Source organism: Chiloscyllium plagiosum, chromosome 36, assembly GCF_004010195.1.
Source record: "Chiloscyllium plagiosum isolate BGI_BamShark_2017 chromosome 36, ASM401019v2, whole genome shotgun sequence".
NCBI classification, from domain to species: domain Eukaryota; kingdom Metazoa; phylum Chordata; class Chondrichthyes; order Orectolobiformes; family Hemiscylliidae; genus Chiloscyllium; species Chiloscyllium plagiosum.
The window spans coordinates 20,300,728-20,318,804 of record NC_057745.1 but is presented as its reverse complement, the minus strand read 5'-3'; the positions used below and the strand labels follow the sequence as shown (position 1 = coordinate 20,318,804).

The 18,077-nt window shown below is 40.4% G+C and overlaps 2 protein-coding genes across 10 annotated transcripts in view; one reads left to right on the top strand and one right to left on the bottom strand.

Moving 5' to 3' along the window:
• The window catches only part of ccpg1 (cell cycle progression 1), a 62,861-nt gene extending 51,766 nt beyond the window's left edge, over positions 1-11,095 (bottom strand). For 7 of the 8 annotated variants that reach the window (XM_043677490.1, XM_043677496.1, XM_043677494.1 and 4 more), the window contains exons 1-2: positions 10,671-10,999; positions 5,031-5,106 (exon numbers count right to left, since the gene is read on the bottom strand). In XM_043677490.1, coding sequence (XP_043533425.1) covers positions 5,031-5,106; positions 10,671-10,984 — 390 coding nt within the window. In that variant the 5' untranslated portion in view covers positions 10,985-10,999. Of the gene's footprint in view, positions 1-5,030; positions 5,107-10,670 lie in introns of all 8 variants that reach the window. The other variant, XM_043677498.1, reaches the window with a different exon arrangement.
• A 198-nt stretch (positions 11,096-11,293) lies between these two features.
• On the top strand, positions 11,294-13,224 carry LOC122541031. 2 transcript variants are annotated; one of them, XM_043677500.1, is made up of 2 exons: positions 11,294-11,743; positions 12,368-13,224. In XM_043677500.1, exons 1-2 carry the CDS (start codon positions 11,302-11,304, stop codon positions 12,400-12,402), a joined length of 477 nt encoding a protein of 158 aa, XP_043533435.1. In that variant the 5' UTR covers positions 11,294-11,301; the 3' UTR covers positions 12,403-13,224. The 2 variants fall into 2 exon arrangements, with proteins under 2 accessions (XP_043533435.1, XP_043533434.1); XM_043677499.1 differs by having other exon boundaries at positions 11,294-12,205.
• Positions 13,225-18,077: the final 4,853 nt, after the last annotated feature.

The window sequence follows — 18,077 nt, the reverse complement described above, 5'->3', positions numbered from 1 at the left end:
CCAGTTAGTCTTATTTCGGTGGTAGGCAAAGTAATGGAAAGGGTACTGAGGGATAGGATTTATGAGTATCTGGAAAGACACTGCTTGATTAGTGACAGCCATCACGGATTTGTGAGGGATAGGTCTTGCCTTACATGTCTTATTGAATTCTTTGAGGAGATGACCAAGCATATGGAGGAGGGTAGAGCAGTGGATGTAGTGTACATGGATTTTAGTAAGGTATTTGATAAGCTTTCCCATGGTAGGCTTATGTGGAAAGTCAGGAGGCATGGGATAGTGGGAAATTTGGCCAGTTGGATATTGGCCAGTTGGATAGAGAACTGGCTAACCGGTCGAAGTCAGAGAGTGGTGGTAGATGGTAAGTGTTCTGCCTGGAGCCCAGTTACAAGTGGAGTTCTGCAGGGATCAGTTCTGGGTCCTCTGCTGTTTGTAATTTTTATTATTGACTTGGAAGAGGGAGTCGAAGGGTGGGTCAGTAAATTTGCAGACGATACAAAGATTGGGGGAAGTTGTGGATAGTGAGGAGGGCTGTTGTCGGCTGCAAAGGGACTTAGACATGATGCAGAACTTGGCTGAGGAGTGACAGATGGAGTTCAACCCTGTCAAGTGTGAGGTTGTCCATTTTGGAAAGACAAACAAGAATGCAGAATACAGGGTTAACGGTGGGGTTCTTAGTAAGGTGGAGGAGCAGATTGATCTTGGGGTCTATGTTCATAGCTCTTTGAAAGTTGCCACTCAGGTGGTTAGAGCATGTAAGAAGACCTATGGTGTATTAGCATTCATTAGCAGAGGGATTGAATTCAAGAGTTGTGAGGTGATGTTGCAGCTGTACAGGACCTTGGTAAGGCCACATTTGGAGTGCTCTGTGCAGTTCTGGTCGCCTCACTTTAGGAAAGATGTGGAAGCTTTGGAGAGGGTGCAGAGGAGATTTACCAGGATGTTGCTTGGAATGGAGAATAGGTCGTACGAGGATAGGCAGAGAGTGCTAGGCCTTTTCTCATTGGAACGGTGAAGGATGAGGGGTGACTTGATAGAGGTTTATAAGATGATCAGGGGAATAGATAGAGTAGACAGTTAGAGACTTTTTCCCCGGGTACAACAGAGTGTTACAAGGGGACATAAATTTAAGGTGAAGGGTGGGTATAGGAGGGGAATGTCAGGGGTAGGTCCTTTACCCAGAGAATGGTGGGGGGCATGGAATGCGCTGCCTGTGGGAGTGGCAGAGTCAGAATCATTGGTGACCTTTAAGCAGCAATTGGATAGGTACATGGATAGGTGCTTAAGCTAGGACAAGCGTTCGGCACAACATCGTGGGCCGAAAGGCCTGTTCTGTGCTGTATTGTTCTATGTTCTATTATGACTTTGTTGTAGTCTCTCTACTTTTCAGTCTTTTGGTGGATTTTTCTTGTGTACATAGATGTTTTGTAAAAAAGGTCTTTAATAAAAATATTTATAGAAGAAAATGATATTCTGAACTATATTTCGTCATAAGTATAGATCCCTGAAAATGGTAGCTTGGTTTCCTATGCCAAGCAACTATGAGGTCAAACCACTCCTTAAGGTTTCTGTTAACGGGAAGCTAGGCTCAATTCTCTAGTCTGTGCCAGATACCTCAAATCACTTTTTGCAAGATGTTTTGAAGACAAATCAGAACAAAAATCATTAAATGCTGCATTTCTCATAGCAATTCAACCAATGCGTTAAAGAGACACATTAGTCTCAATTTGAAACTTTTGTAATAGTTGGGAGAACCATCAAATCTAGTAATCCAATCCAAACAGTGCACCCACAGACTTTGCATTTAAACAACATGGGCCTTTTAGCAGGAACACTGTTATGTTAATAATCCCCCATTACTTCTGTCATCCAAAGGTAACTGTTAGCAAAAGATATTAAAGGATATTGGACAAAGAAAGGTCTATGGAGTTACACTGAAGATCAGCCATGAATTCACAGAACAGTGAAACAGGATTGAGGGGTTAAATGGTCTCTACTTGTTTCTATATTCCAATATTTCTCAGGAATCATCTAGATTCCCAAATCCATGCCACACACAATTGCATCAAACGCACCATTTATACCAACATTTCCCAAAATAAATTCATGTTTCAACTGACAGCTGGGCTGCAATGGAAATTCCCTTCAGAAAGCAACTAACCTTCAATTAAGTATGTATGGATTTGTTTCACAGAAAGTTAACCTGGCACGAAGTAAGACAGTGAAAACACATTTAACTAATGCGTTTATATGAGGTCACTTTCAACAATTCATTAAGAAAAATAGGGAATATGTGCTCAAACAAAAGGGGTGGAGAGACTATTTACCAGTACACTAACAATATATGGACACTAAGGTGAAAACAACTATAAAGATATTAATAATTACTAACAGATCCATCTTTAAAGGCACTCTAGTGGATTGAGTGCCTCTTCTTGATATTTATTATGAAAATTAATAACATTTTATCCACATTATAAACTACATCTTTTGTGATGCAAAATATCCTGTTACAATGAAATGAGAAAGGTTTCCACAATTTTTAACAGGACCGAATGTACATTAAAGGTTGGATGATTTCAATATGTATATTGCATAACATCAATTAGAAAAAGAGGGTCTTAAAAAGAATAGTATCATATTACTACAATATTTCTGGCCACAATGCAATTAGTATATTGTTAGAGAAATTTCACATTTGGATTGATCAAAACTTTTAGATAATACTGTATATGAAAATTGCAGTGATATACTGGATTAAAGCTCCACGGTTCGTAGAACAGTATTTTTTCATGTAAAGTGCAAAATAATGTAAAGAGCAGTTATTTCAGCTTTAATTCCAGGGTTCCACTTAGGAATGGAAGTTAACAGCAAAAAAAAAGGAGCAAGTATTTTGAATATAAAAAGATGATCACTTGTCTGGAAAGTTTCGAAAACAAGTCATTACCACCAGCTTTGTGGTTGAGATTGACCTCAGATACCGTTTCTTCCAGAAAACCAAACTTTAGTTCTGTCCCAAGAGGGACTTTAAGATAAGAGCATCAATAAATAATGCAAATCAGCATAATTTATTAATCTGATACCAAAATAAGAAATCAACTCAAAGGTAGTATTGCCAGATTAATTTAATACCACTCCATATGCTTATCTATATTTTCCAGTTAAAATACCAAATAATTTTCACTCAGGTTAGGAAGGACAGAAAGACACACTTTCTATGGCAAATTTCTCCATCATCAAGGCAGACAATCAAAGAACAATAACTTTAGCTAGAAATAACATCTCCCAAAATATACTCAGTATTATTCTGATTTATTTTCACTGCTGTTTCAGAATCTTTAAAAAAAAAAGACATTTATGTATACTTGCACATTGAAACATACAGCATGTAATCACATATCATTTCATCTTGTGATGTTTCTACTATACCAGACAGTTACAACAAACATAATAGTGAACAGAGCTGAAAATGTGTTGCTGGAAAAGCGCAGCAGGTCAGGCAGCATCCAAGGAGCAGGAGAATCGACGTTTCGGGCATGAGCCCTTCTTCCTGAAGAAGGGGCTCATGCCCGAAACGTTCCAGCAACACATTTTCAGCTCTGATCTCCAGCATCTGCAGTCCTCACTTTCTCCTAATAGTGAACAGAAACCATTATGCCCTAATTCTGTATATGATGGGTCTATTTCATTTTGAAAAATAACATTCTTTCACACAATGTGGACATCACTGGCTAGGCCAGTACTTATTGCTTATCTGTAATTGCCTCAGAGAAGGTAAATTTAAGCTATCTTCTCGAACTGCTGTTGTCCTTGAGGTGTAGGAACACCCAAAATAGCACTAAAGTAAGTTCTGAGATTATGACCTAGCAACTGTGAAGGAATGGCAATATACTTCCAAGTCAGGTGTATGGTTTACAACGGAAGTCGAAGTTGGTTTGGGCCCCATGTATGTACTGCCCTTGTCCTTCTAATTGCAGAAGTCAAAGGTTTGGACAGTGCTGTCAAAGGATCCTTGAGGAGTTACTGCAGTGCACCTTTTTAGAAATTACCCACTGCTGCAACTTTGCATCAGTGGTAAAGGGAGTGAATAATCAAAGTAGTGGACTTCCTGGATGATTTCTAGCTTGAGTGTTGTTGGAAATGTACTCATCTAGGTAGTGGAGAGCATTCCATCATCCTTTTGACTTCTGCCTTGTAGATGATGGAGAGACTTTGGGGTTTACTCTCATTAAACTTCCTAGCCTCTGACCTGCTGTTGTCACAACAATATGTGACCAGCTAGTCAAGATCAGTTTCTGTCAATGACAATCACCCAGCAACAGTAAACATCCAGGATAGATGAACGACATTTAAAAATAACAAGTTTGCAGTGTTACTTTAAATAGCTTGTTCAATAAAGATTTAATACACAATATCCAATTTTTCTCATTACAACTACTTTATCTCTTAAAAATACGACGGACTTTCTCTCATATGTTAATGATATATTTTAATCAGAAGCTCTTTATAGATCTTTTCAATGAGGGATTTATTTTTAAATAATTGTGAAGATCTTGCATTTGTGACATCAATCTAGACAAATTCTGTACTCCAAGTAGAACATAGTTAGGACTTTCACAATATATATGAAATACTACATCATAGGTATGCACAAATATATTTTTCTAGTCACTTGGGAAGAAAATAAAATAGTGGCAAGATTGTTAATTAAGTGACCAATTCCAAAGAAAACTATGCAAATATAGACATTGTGCAATAGTCTATATAATCCAATGCGAAAGAATAGTGAGGGATGGGGAATTTCCCTTATGTGCACCAAAGTCATAAACACTTATAAAATACCTGGAACATGATTCTGTAACAGAGTATGCAAAGCAAAATCTTGCCTTCTTTTTAAAAAAAAATTCACAAGTTATTGCATAACTAGTTCTTACATCTCAATTTTTAATAACTCAATTCTTCAGTGCACAGATAAACTACAATTATAATATATCACAGGGCTTAAGAAATGGAATAAGAAAAGTATAATATACTTCATGGTTAATTATGGTCCAACCACAGGATGATTCACTATCGCTGGAACTCTCTGACATCTTTATGCCAAGGTAACTGCAAAACAAACAATACCAAAATTAGCAAAAGAAAATCAAAGTTTAAGTCCAATACTTTTCCACACCACAATCATTTTGTTTGGTCTGTTATTAATAACACATGTAAACAAATGTTTCTGGAACCCAAACAACACTCTTTAAACTTAAATGGCACTCAAAAAGCCAACACGTATATGCCAAAGGAAAAGCTTTCTATTCTGTTTAATTAAAACTAGGAAATAATTAAAATTTATGCCAATTTTAAAAACAAAACTTTGGATTAATAGTACACCACACAGTATATAGTAAGAACAGCTTGTTTTTGTTTGAGTAATCATGTGACCCATCTTTCCTCCCTGCACCTTATCTAGATGGCAAGGTCACTGTTCACAAGAACAGCTGCACAGCACAGTTCAAACTTAAAATAAAATTGGGGCTTTCAACAATATTATATTTATATATAGATGTTAAATTTATCCCTGTGACGACACCTTTAGACTGCATGTACAAGCCAATCTAAAACTCGGAGTGTTCTAGCAGCTACCAATGTGAACTTGAACTTAAACCTGAAAGACAACTAGGCGTGGAGTTATTTTAATCACAAACATACAAAAAAGGAACAGGAATGGGTTATTTTGCTCCTCAAGCCAATCAAGGGCAAACTCTTTTTAATTTGATTTTCTTTCATAGACTAAATGTCATACCCAAGATGCAGACTCAGACAATGTTTACCCAACTTATTTACCCACCCTCCTTGCATCCTACCCCATTCATAAAACCCAGATTTGCCTAATATTTCAGAAAGTTTTTCAATTGTGTAATAGATTAGATTACTTACAGTGTGGAAACAGGCCCTTCGGCCCAACAAGTCCACACTGACCCACCGTAGCGTAACCCACCCAGACCCATTCCCCTACATTTACCCCTTCACCTAACACTATGGGCAATTTAGCATGGCCAATTCACCAACCTGCACATTTTTGGACCGTGGGAGGAAACCGGAGCACCCGGAGGAAACCCATGCAGACACGGGGAGAATGTGCAAACTCCACACAGAGAGTCGCCTGAATTGAACCCAGGTCTCTGGCGCTGTGAGGCAGCAGTGCTAACCACTGTGCCACCCATTAATACTTTGCATTCAAAGTGAAAGTAACATAGAAACTCATGAAACTGCTATTAAGAGTACACTACTACGTAAGCCTGTTTACTGCAATTGTTCAGGATTGTGCAGATTACAGGCATTAATTTTGTAGTGCAATACAGCTTTCAGCATTATTCACCCGAAATGGAAAACAGGTACACCATGGGATCTGAAAGATGCCAAAAGCTTTTACCACCTTCTCTATATGTTTAATCGCATTGGTGACAAAAAAAAATGCCACACTGCTCTCAATGCATATAGTTAAAAATCACACAACACCAGGTTATAGTCCAACAGGTTTAATTGGAAGCACACTAGCTTTCGGAGCGACGCTCCTTAATCAGGTGATTGAAGGAGCGCCGCTCCGAAAGCTAGTGTGCTTCCAATTAAACCTGTTGGACTATAACCTGGTGTTGTGTGATTTTTAACTTTGTACACCCCAGTCCAACACCGGCATCTCCGAATCCTCAATGCATATGGTATTCCTAACTGTACTGTAACTACTGTATGGAATTAAATTGAAAGCAAAAACATGGATCTCAAATGTATACTATATGGCTCATCCTAGTTGTTACTGATCAGTTATGGGAGCAATAAATCAAACTTTCTGGCACATATTCAAAGCAGCAATGATCTTACTGAATGGTGTAGCAACCTGGATAGGCTTAGTGGATTACTGATGCTCCTAACTTCAGTGTTTTGCACTAGAAAACTATTAGAGGCTAAGCATTTAGATTATTTGTTCATGTGTTCTGTAAACACATGGAGAACATATTGAATCATGGTTGCTTAGATCAACACCCATTCAAACTATCAAATCCAATTTTCAGGAATCCAATCCTGGAGGCATCAAATCAAAATACAGGAAGGATTGACAAGGATTGAAATTTTACCATTAGATGCCCTTTATTACGCCTTGTAAATAATAATTATGTGCTAGTAGCAAAACAGATCAGCACCATATGTTCTTCTACAAATTACAATGGAACCTTGATTGTCCAGCATGATGAAGGGCAGTTGAATCATAATTGGTACATAATTAAATTGGAGTTCAATGCTGATACTATTCCACACTATAGTCCTTGAACAGAAGAAGTGACAGTTCAAATTTTAAAATGGTCTCAGCAAACGACAGGACCCATTCTGAGGTGTATGATATCATGCAGTGAACTTTATTCCAAACAGATTTAGTATCAGGCAGCAAGTGATTAGCTGTGTCACATGAGTATGCATGGAAGTTTTATAGAGGTCTATAGAAGACCCAAGTGAAATTGCAGCTCAAACGCTAAAAGATTTAACATGCTACAAACCCCCAACTCGTAACAATCCAGTTTTCATATAATGGTTTGTAATATGTATTTTTGAAATAATCAAAACTGGGGTTGTATTTAGTACAGATAAGAAGAAGGTTAACACTTGTTAAAAAGTTTGCAACATTATGCAATATTTTGAGGAAAAGTGTTTTCAATAATTGCGAAATCAGTAGTGAAACTTCATAGCAAAAATTACACCGCAAACAAAAGGACCGGAATAATTACATGTATTGTTCTGTAAATAGCCGATTGTGCCACAATGTTATATGTGGCATGTCAAAAAATCTTAAATTTCATATACCCACAAATATCTATCTTTCTGTTTAATTACCAATTTAAGTTCAAAATACAATGTTCACTCATCCAGCACTCAGTAGTGGTTGATAATATACACATTAAAAAGTGAATCTTCAGCGTTTATTCCATGCATGGATGATCCTGATTTTTGACTGGGATACAATGTATTTTGAAAGTTTCTTCCAAATACTGACATCAAAAAGAAAAATAAACTATTTTTAAAGGAAAACAAACATATGGATAAGATTAGGTTACAAAGTCTAAAATTGCACTTTTAAAAAAAAAATTAGAACTTAAAAACTGGAAAGGTGTTGTACAGAACTGAAAAGACTACATTGCAAATGGAAGTTTAATTTTAGTTAATAGTATATTTTGAATTCTGAATTCATCTTTGGTTTGCAGTGGTTCCATTTTACACATTTATGATAAAAAGGACGACAAATTTAGGCTTTTTTTATTGGAGGATCAGTAGTTCCCAGCCAAAGAATATCCCTGCTTTTTAAAATAACAATATACAGCTTCCATTTCCAAAAGGCAACAATCCAAAACAGTAAAAACAAGGATTAACCAAGTATATTAAACACATAAATAGACAAAAAATAAACCCATAGAAAAATACCAATGATATAGGGCAGAAAGTTACAAATGAAATACAAAGTAGGAACAAAACTGGATAAGACACATTGGTCATTGTTTTAAGGGCTGTTTCAACCATCCTCCTCTATTTCCGTGTTCCAGTTATTACTGCGAGCATGCACTTGTGCCTCTTAGAAATGTTACTCTAATCTCAGCACTCTATTTAGGGCAGGACGATGGCACTGTGGTTAGCACTGCTACCTCACAGTGCCAGGGACCCAGATTTGAGTGGCTGTCTGTGTGGAGTTTGCACATTCTCCCAGTGTCTACTTAGGTTTTCTCCTGGTGCTCTGATTTCCTCCAACAGTCTAAAGACATGCCGGTTAGGTGCATTAGCCATGATAAATGGGGTCACAGGGATGTGTAGGGGTTATATCTGGGAGAGATGATCTTTGGAGGATCAGTGCTGACTGGAGGTGCCAAATGGCCTCTTTCTACACTGTCAGGATTCCGTGAAATACTTACAGTTTAAAATTGGTTTCAAGATGCTAAATATTCTGCACTGTTTTAATAGTTTTATTACCACAAGAATACTTATAACATCCATTAATCACAAACCAAACGAGAATCTAAAGATTAAATTCACAATCATAAATGACAGAAGGGATTAACTAAAATGTTTTAGGCAAATCATTCTCTGACGCAAAGGAGACGAGTTTGGGGCAAAAACAGCAGTTAGGCAACTTGGTTTTACATTAAAAATAACAGCAAAATAAGTTCTCAAACAAGTGACAAAAGTCAATATTATAAACGAGTTGAAAATAAAACCAAATAGGTTAGTAGAGATGAAGGAATAATACTAGAGGCACGATTGAAATTACTCAGAATAAAATAGACCTCCTTAGCCCAAATTCTCTTCCAGTTCTAAGCAAATTTTTTGTTTGAATAAAACCAAAAATAGTTACTGAAATTATAGTCATTGAGATAATGCATTGTTTGCCCGCCTGTATCCCACAGTCATTCCAGCAGGCTGAATTACCTCCTCCTGTGTTGTAACCATGGAATGATATAATTTTCCACTTTGTTGAACTGTCAATGACAGTTGTGCTGCTGGAGAAAAATGCCAGACAAAAACCAGGAGTCATATGGGGGAGGGAAAAGAAGCAGGACCACTTCAGAGCTAACAAAATAAAAGGCTTTGCAACCTCAAACATAAGAAGGATATGATATCCTTGTTCCCCAAGACAGTCATAGCATATTCCATAAAAGATTGAGATTTCTATCTGAATCCTTGGTAGGCTAACAGCAGAATTAAGAAATTCTTGACTTTTGACTTAGATGCACATGTTGCATCCTTAAATCATATTAGCCCCATTCTATGGTTTGTTCCCTGGCATCTCATAGCAATCATGTTTTAAGAATTAGGTGTTTCATGAGAGTTTGAGATAGTAAATCTTCATTAATGATCCTTCCAGGCCCATGTTGTAATTACTGTCAGCACTACTGTAAGGAATGGCTCATGGAACGGCTAGTGGGATAGTGTTGAAAAGTTAGGGAGCAATGACTTAGTTGTGACCTGCCTTCCCAGGGAAATTAGGGAAGTGCAGAAAGCGCTGCCCAAAATGCAGATCATGGTTTGCAAAACAAAAAAAAGAGAATGTCAACAACAGCAGCAACTGTTCCTCGTCGGCTGTTGCTGTGAGAGGACGGTTTCATCAACAACTGCGATCAAAGATTTGGCTGTGAAGAAGGCGCTGGCGGAGGTCCGGTTTAATTCCAGCCTTCCTCAGTAAACCGTGCAGTCTGAGAGGTGCGCGTTACTCCCATTTCCACAAGAAACGGGGGAAAGGTGGGGGGTGGGGAGGAGGGAATTACGTCAGTGAGAGTGCAGTCAGATCATGCAATCGTTTGCAATCTGTGTGAAGGAAAACCAGAGCCAGTGGGGTCTGAAGCCTGTAGAGGTTGGACCAAAAACAAACAAGTGACTTTGCGAAGCTTCCTCCCCAGCGCGCAGCAATAATAACAGGGACGGCGCCGGAGCGGTTTAAACCGGGGGAGGAGTCGGGGAAATGGGTCATTCGAGGCAGGATAAGGTTAACCTGAGCCCGAGGCCCCTCAGCCTACGCCCGCGGCCTTTCCCAGCTCAGACCAATTCCTCCCCCCCCCTTGGGGCCCGCGATCCGTCACCCCGGGAGACAGCGACGATCGCGACTCCCTCCCGCGCCAGGCCTCGAACCAGGCCCCAGCAAGCCTTACCTGCCGCCTCTCCCTTCAGCCGGCGATAAGTAAAACGCTGTTGTTGACCCGTTAAAAAACAACAGCCTCCAGGGGCTGCGGCCAGCCCCGACCCCACCCCCTCCTCTTGTGATGTTTTGACTGACGCTGCCGAACGAAGCCCCGCCCCCTCCCGGCAGGGCGGTTGCGCGCAACCCCGCCTCACCGCGCGGCATTCTGGGATTTGCAGTCCCAAGCCCAACCGCTTCCCCGCTCACCAAACCAGCCTCTTCCCCCGCCCCCGGACTACAACCAGAATGCACCGCACAAACACCCGTCGAACACGCCTCCGTCATGACGAACAACCAATCAGACGCCGTTACCAAGGCTCCGCTGCCACAACAAACAGCTCGAGCCGAATAATGCTTCCATGGTAACCATGGGCTAAGGGTTTCAGCTGACTGCATTGGTTACAATATTTCCCTCTGGATACTGCTTCACTTCACAGTCAAACTGGTACTTGGCCAAAGGGGAGCTGCAGGGATCTGTGAACGCCCCAGAAAGGGGGAAAACAAAACAAAGAATTGCGGGTGCTGGAAATCAGGAGCAGAAAGGACCGTGTAAAAACTGTGTTCTACCTGGGAAGACCTGAATTTTCCTATTGAAAGGGACCATGAGCTGTCATCCCACTCGAGCGACTGCTCGAAAAGTTCAGTTCAAAGACCCGAACTGTGATGATGATCCCACTGCTCCCCAGGCTGAGCCCAGAGATGACAATACCAACTCATCCCTCGCTGGAAAGATTCACTTTGAAGACTCGGTGTGTGACAATCCCAAACTGCCCTTTTCAAAAGTTGAGCCTACAAATTGTGAAATTGATCCTAATTCATCCCTTGTTCAGAAGGATCAGATTGAAGACTCAATATGTAAGGATTTTAACCAATCTTTTGCGCCCAAGGTTGAATCTAAGGACATAATGTGTGACGATGTTGATTTAGCCCATGCTCAGAAGGTTCAGTGTGATGAAGTGCGGGATGATTTCAATCCAGCTTTTGTTGCAAAACCATGTGATGACAGTGTGTGTGATGATGTCCGTTTATCCTTTGCTCCAAAGGGTGAGTGTAAGAACTCAGTCCGTGATGATCGCAGTCAATCTCTAGCTCCAGAAATTGAACATAAAAAGGAAACGAGTGAAAGTAGTCCTATTCCAGCCACTGCTGCAAAAGCAGAGGATATGGAGAAGCCGTGGTCTCCCTGCGCGAATCCTGGTAACCCTGTCTTTTCTTGCATGGCGAAATTCCCGACGGCGGCATATTCCCCCGTTCCGTTCGTTAAACCTCAAAATCCACTCTTCAGAACCACCAGTGCATCATATGGGTCCAACCAACCGACATGTGAAATTGCACCTTCAGTCTACAAACCACTAACGCAGTCCTTCTCTGCAGTGCTTCAAACTGGCGGGATGTACCGTAACCGTTCCCTAAATACTGGGTCGGACAAAAGGAGAGTGCACGATTTACTCCCCCTTTGACTTCAAGAGACTGGGAGCAAGCCGTCGTGGTTCGAGAGTGCATGTGGTATTGTAATAGTCAACTGATGACATTTTCTGCTAATATTTGTTGGCACCATGAATAGAACATCTCAGTTTTGTCTGTGAGACTGGGGACAGATTGTGCAAAATTAGAATTTATGTAAATGTATCACGTATACAACTGTATTCTTGTCATAATTTCTTTCAGGCATGCTTGATAAAGCAGCATTCGGAAGAACATAGACAGACCCAACAAATGTCAAGAACGAGCAATCAAATGTTTTCTTTCACGTAAAATCTTACAAACTCCTACACCGGATAGTGCTGTTGCACCTTGTATTTGTTTAGCATGCAAAGTCTGCTGGCTCTTACAGATGCATTTCAAAAGCCTCCCAGCACAATACCACTTCCCCATCTCACCATTTCCTTTCTCAGCAGCAACTTGTAAAAACAATGGTTCCGTCCCCACCCCCAAACCCACTCTTACATTTCTGTCCCTATGTTTGTAATTTAGATAAAATAGTTCCATGTCTCATTCTCTTACTCTTTGTCAGTAATTTGTTTAGGCTCAATTTCTAATCTGTGACCTGAAATACCAATCTGATTTATCTTGTTTAACTTTAAAATACCTCCAAATTTCAACAATTTAAAGACTAGTGCTACTTCAACAATTAATACTGTCCAGAACCATCCTATAATTTTAAAGACCACCCATTTTGGCAGCCCTGCTCTCGCTGACTAAGTAATGTATTAAGATTATTGCATATATTATGTAGCTCCTGAATATGACACACTTGCTTCTGGTCCCAAATTGTTCATAACTTCCCTAATTTAAACAGCATGTAATTCAATTACTGTGAGTGAAGCTATTGGGATTTGGTGTGTCAATAAAATCCAGTTTAAATTAAATTACAATTAAGTGTTTGTTTATCCCACAATGCTAAAAGTACAGTCTAAATCCAGGCTCAGATTGACCAACTATTTTGCTTTGCACCCACACCTCCCCATTCATCTCCGTTCAACGCCCCAAATGATCCTTCCACATCCGACAGAGATTTATCTGTACTTCTGCACATGTCATCTACTGTGTCCGTTGCTCCCGATGTGGTCTCCTCTATATTGGAGAGACAGGACACCAACTTGTGAAACATTTCACATAACATCTCTGGGACACACGCACTAAACAACTCCACCACCCTGTGGCCGAACACTTTAACTCCCCCTCCCACTCCACCAAGGATATGCAAGTCCTGGGCCTCCTCCACTGCCAAACGCTAGCCACCCATCGCCTGGAGGAAGAATGCTTCATCTTCTGCCTTGGAACCCTCCAACCAAACAGGATCAATGTAGATTTCAATAGTTTTCTCATTTTCCCTTCCTCCCACCTTATCCCAGAGCCAACCTTCCAACTCAGCAACACCCTCTTGAACTGGCCTACCTGTCTGTCTTCCTTCCTACCTATCTGCTTCACCCTCCTCCTCGACCTATCACCATCACCCCCCAGCTTCATTTACTAATGGCATTTCCAGCCACCTTCCCCCAGCAGCCCTCCTCCCCCTCCTCCATTTATCTCCCAGCTCCCTTGGGCCATCACCTCATTCCTGATGAAGAGCTCATGCTCAAAACGTCAACTCTCCTGCTCCTTGGATGCTGCCTGACTGGCTGTGCTTTTCCAGCACCACACTTTTTGACTTCCATCCATGGACTCCATTTACACTGCTCGCAACCGCGGAAAGGCTGCCAGCATCAAAGACCCATTGCATCCCAGTAAAGATCTTCTACAACCTCTTCCGTCAGGCAGAAGATACAGAAGCCTGAACACATGCACCAGCAGGTTCAGGAACAGCTTCTTCCTAGCCATTATTAGACTGATGAATGGACTCTCTTGCTTCAAATAATGCTGATCTAGCTAATGTTGATCTCACCTAGAGCACACCCTGTGCAATGTAACCTGTATGCCTCTGTCTAAGTCTTTTTGATCTGTACATCCTGTCTGTACATCTGTGCTTCCTATGTTCTGCTTGTACTCAAAGCTTTTCATTGTACTTCGGTACATGTGATAATAAATCAAATCAAATCAAAGTCAAGAAAGTGATGGAATACTCCCTAATTGTCTTGGTGACTATAGTTCCTACAACTTTCAAGAGGCTTAACATCATCCAGGACAAAGCAGCACACTTGACAGGCACCACATCCATAACCATTCATTCTCTCTATTACCAATGCTCATTAGCAACATTGTGCTCCATCTACAAGATGCACTCCCAAAATTCATAAAGGCTCCTTAGGACCTTCCAAACCCATGACATCTACCATCAAAGAGGATGACACAATAGAAACACAGCAACACCACCACCTGCAAGTTCCTCTCCAATCCACTCACAATCCAGATTTGGAAATATATCATCATACATTCTCTTTGTTGGGTCAAGCTCTTGGAAGTCCCGAGCAAATGTGTTGGACATGTTCCTACAGTGGTTCAAGATGATTGCTCACCACCGCTTTCTCACAGGTAATTAGGAGCAGGCAATAAATGCTGGCCCACCCTGTGAGACCCACATCCCTAAATATTTTCTTTAAAATACCAGTACATTGCTCAACATCACCCTATTCAATACTATAAGAATCATCAAATTTTACAGTACAAAATGGGGTCCCTTCAGCCTGTCATTTATTAGATTAGATTACTTTACAGTGTGTTCTACAGTACACAGTGTTCTACTTTACAGTATGTTCTAGTTCCTCAAAAATGTGTCTATTGGTGTCTCACACTGCCCATCTCTACATGTGATCTCTAACCTGTCCTCTATCTGAACAAGATTTATCCACAGACAACATACTGTCTGAACACAAATACCAATACTGTATGTGCAACTTTACAGTTATGGATCACACTACTTCACTTTCTTGAAACTATGCTGTTATGTGCTATTGATGTTACAGAAGTCCCTATGATTTTCTTTAACAGGAGATTTAATTGCTTGAAAAAAGGCATAAATCCTGACTCACTCACAATATTCCCTTGAAATTTCAATGTTAGCAGTTGAAATGTGTAAATGAACGCCAGCTTGCTTATATCTACTTTCAAAGTAATCATTAAACAGAACAAAGGCACTTTAATTGTAATTTCTCCAAATAATGCCTACAATATATTAAAGAAACAGAATAGGCAAAAGAAAATACCCGACAGGTCAGCAGAGAGAGTCACAGTTCAGTTACACATTGTCTTTCTTTTGGTTTTATATATCACAAAATGTATCTCTTTATCAAATAGCTAGCCCATAATAATATAGCTACTTCTTTAAAAAAACAAGCTGATAAAGTGAAACTTGAAGCAGTTCCAAAGAAATGAAGCATATGCCAAGGATATTAAAACCTCGTTAACAATCACATTTTTCTGAATATTCCTTCACTTCTTTTGATACTACTTAGTGTCCTCTTAAACAATTTAGAAAATTAGTATTCATTCTTGTGTAGTGTGAATCATCCCAAGGATAGATCCTGTGCCCATTTCCCTTTGCCTTGCATTGCTCTTCAGTTGTTTATAAGAACCTGACACTGACAACTACCAATAGCAATGAGCAATATAACAACGGAAAAGAATACAAGGTGGCTTCCTGTTATCTTTCCCATGTGCATTTAAAGGAAACAAAACCACTTTTGTTGAGGTGTCCTCTGCCTGTAAACAGCTGTAACCTTGAGGTTCTTGCTCTTCCGTCATCACCACCAAAAATTTGCTGGTTCCATCACTGAGCCTAGTTTGTAACCTTGAGCAGGGAACTCTGACCTAGGCCTGGGCAACTTGCAAAAGGACAGGGATGACCACACTGAGGTATCAAATGATCCTGCAACTACAAATCATCGATACAGTACAATTTTATTTTCCTGAATGGTATAATTTGTTATCCAAAGCACTGTGCTAAATGTGATAAATTATAGTCCTCAATGATTTTAAATATCAGTTTCTAATCTCACTACAAAATTAAAACTTTAAGTCCTTGGTACTGTATAATTTAAAATAGCTCTTAATTCCAAAATGGTAGATCAGAGAAACTTCATCAATATATACCAAAAAGGGATGGAATCTCTTTGTTAAATGATAAACTTTTACTTTATTATGGAAGATGTTTTATTCAAATATTGATAGATAATTGGTGATACCCAAGGTATTCTGGATATCTCACTGAATCAGTAATCTGTGAATCCAAATCCCACAGCAGTTGTTGGGCATTCAAATACAGTTAATTAACTAATTGAGTAATTCTGGAATAAAAACTAGTTTAACTAATAGTAAACATAAAACTAGGAGATTGTTGGGGATCCAAGATGGTGGCGACCCAGCAAGTGTGAGTCTATAGTGCTCTTCCCAAGACTCGGGTAAAGTGGGTCACCCACCCCCATCACACTCACCAAATCATTCATAATAGCTGTTTAATTTAATTAGTTGCTTAGTATTACATTTAAATAGTCTGATATTTAGTAAAAATGACCAAAGGGAAGGGAGCCCGCAGCTCTCAGCAAGCAGGAACCCCTCCCCCACCCTCTCCAGCTGCAGCTGAGGTGTCCACAGCCGCCCCGGGGGACTTACCTACAGTGACAAGCCTTGTGGAGATGATCTCCAAGCTGGACGCGAAGATTGATGCTTTTATCGAGGAGTCCTGAAGTCGATGGGACTCACTCTCGGCCGCACTGCAGAAGCACGACCGAGACATTAAGGAGATCGAGCGCCGAGTCGGAGGGGCGAAGTTAAAGGCTGCGACCTCCGAAACCACAGCGCAATCGGCCATGGATCGAGTCCGGACTCTCGAACAGCAAGTCCGGACCTTAGAGAATTACATTGACGACATCGATAATCGAGGTCGTCGAAAAAATATTCGTTTGCTGGGCCTTCCCGAATGGGAAGAGGAAGGCCAGCTTACAGCGTTCCTCGAGAAGTGGCTGCCACAGCTTTTAAATCTGGAAGCTGGATCAGGCCAGGTAAGGGTGGAATGGGCCTACCGGGTCACAATACGCGGACCTGGCTCGAACCAGCGCCCACGCCCGATACTGTTCCGGCTGCAGAGCTACAAGGAGAGGCAGATACTCCTAGAAGCCTCTAGAAATCTTGGAAAAGACCCCCAAGCTATGATCTATAAAGGATCCAAGATCATGTTATTCCAGGACTTTTCCCCAGCTCTGGTCCGAAAGAGGAAGGCATTCGACGAGGCGAAGAAGCGTTTAAGGGACTTAAATATTCAGTTCTCCGTACGCTACCCAGCGATGCTACGCTTTAACCATGAAGGATCCGTATATAACTTCGGATCGCCAGAAAGGCTAAGGAATTCTTGGACTCTCTTAGATAAATTGTAAGACATAATGGATGTTGGTTTGCCTTTCCTCCCGCTTTGGTTTATATCCCCCTTTTTTTTCTTACTTTACTGATTAATATTATCGTGGGGAGAGGGATTTGATTTTCTCCCCCCCCTTGGGGTTGTTTTCTTTTTTTTTTGTGCATATATGTGGGATGTATGTGTATGTATGTGTATATATATAAGCTGGGGGGTTTGGTTAATGTTGGTGGGGGAGGTGGTTACCTTATTCAATTTTACCTTTGTCTTTAGGAGCAGGGTTGTTTCTCCCTTGTTATTTTGTATTAGTATATTTATTTATTATTTGTTGAGGTTATAATTTTATAGTTAAATGTTTATATATGGTATTAACATTACCAAATATATCCAGGTGTTGGTATGGGTTGGGGTAGGGTGCTCACTGTTAACTCTAGCTTTGTATTATATCTGAATTCTCCTCATTTTATTGAGGAGTGCCTGGGTCAAGGGTGGGGCATTGGTTGGGAGAGGATATGATGGACTATTGGAGAGGAAGTGACACCCCCTGGGAACAAGGGAGAAAATCTCCACTTAGATACATTTTATATTTTT

Bases quoted from the DNA above. Each gene is read 5' to 3' on its own strand.
- LOC122541031 (XM_043677499.1), top strand. From the start codon at position 11,302: ATGAGCTGTCATCCCACTCGAGCGACTGCTCGAAAAGTTCAGTTCAAA.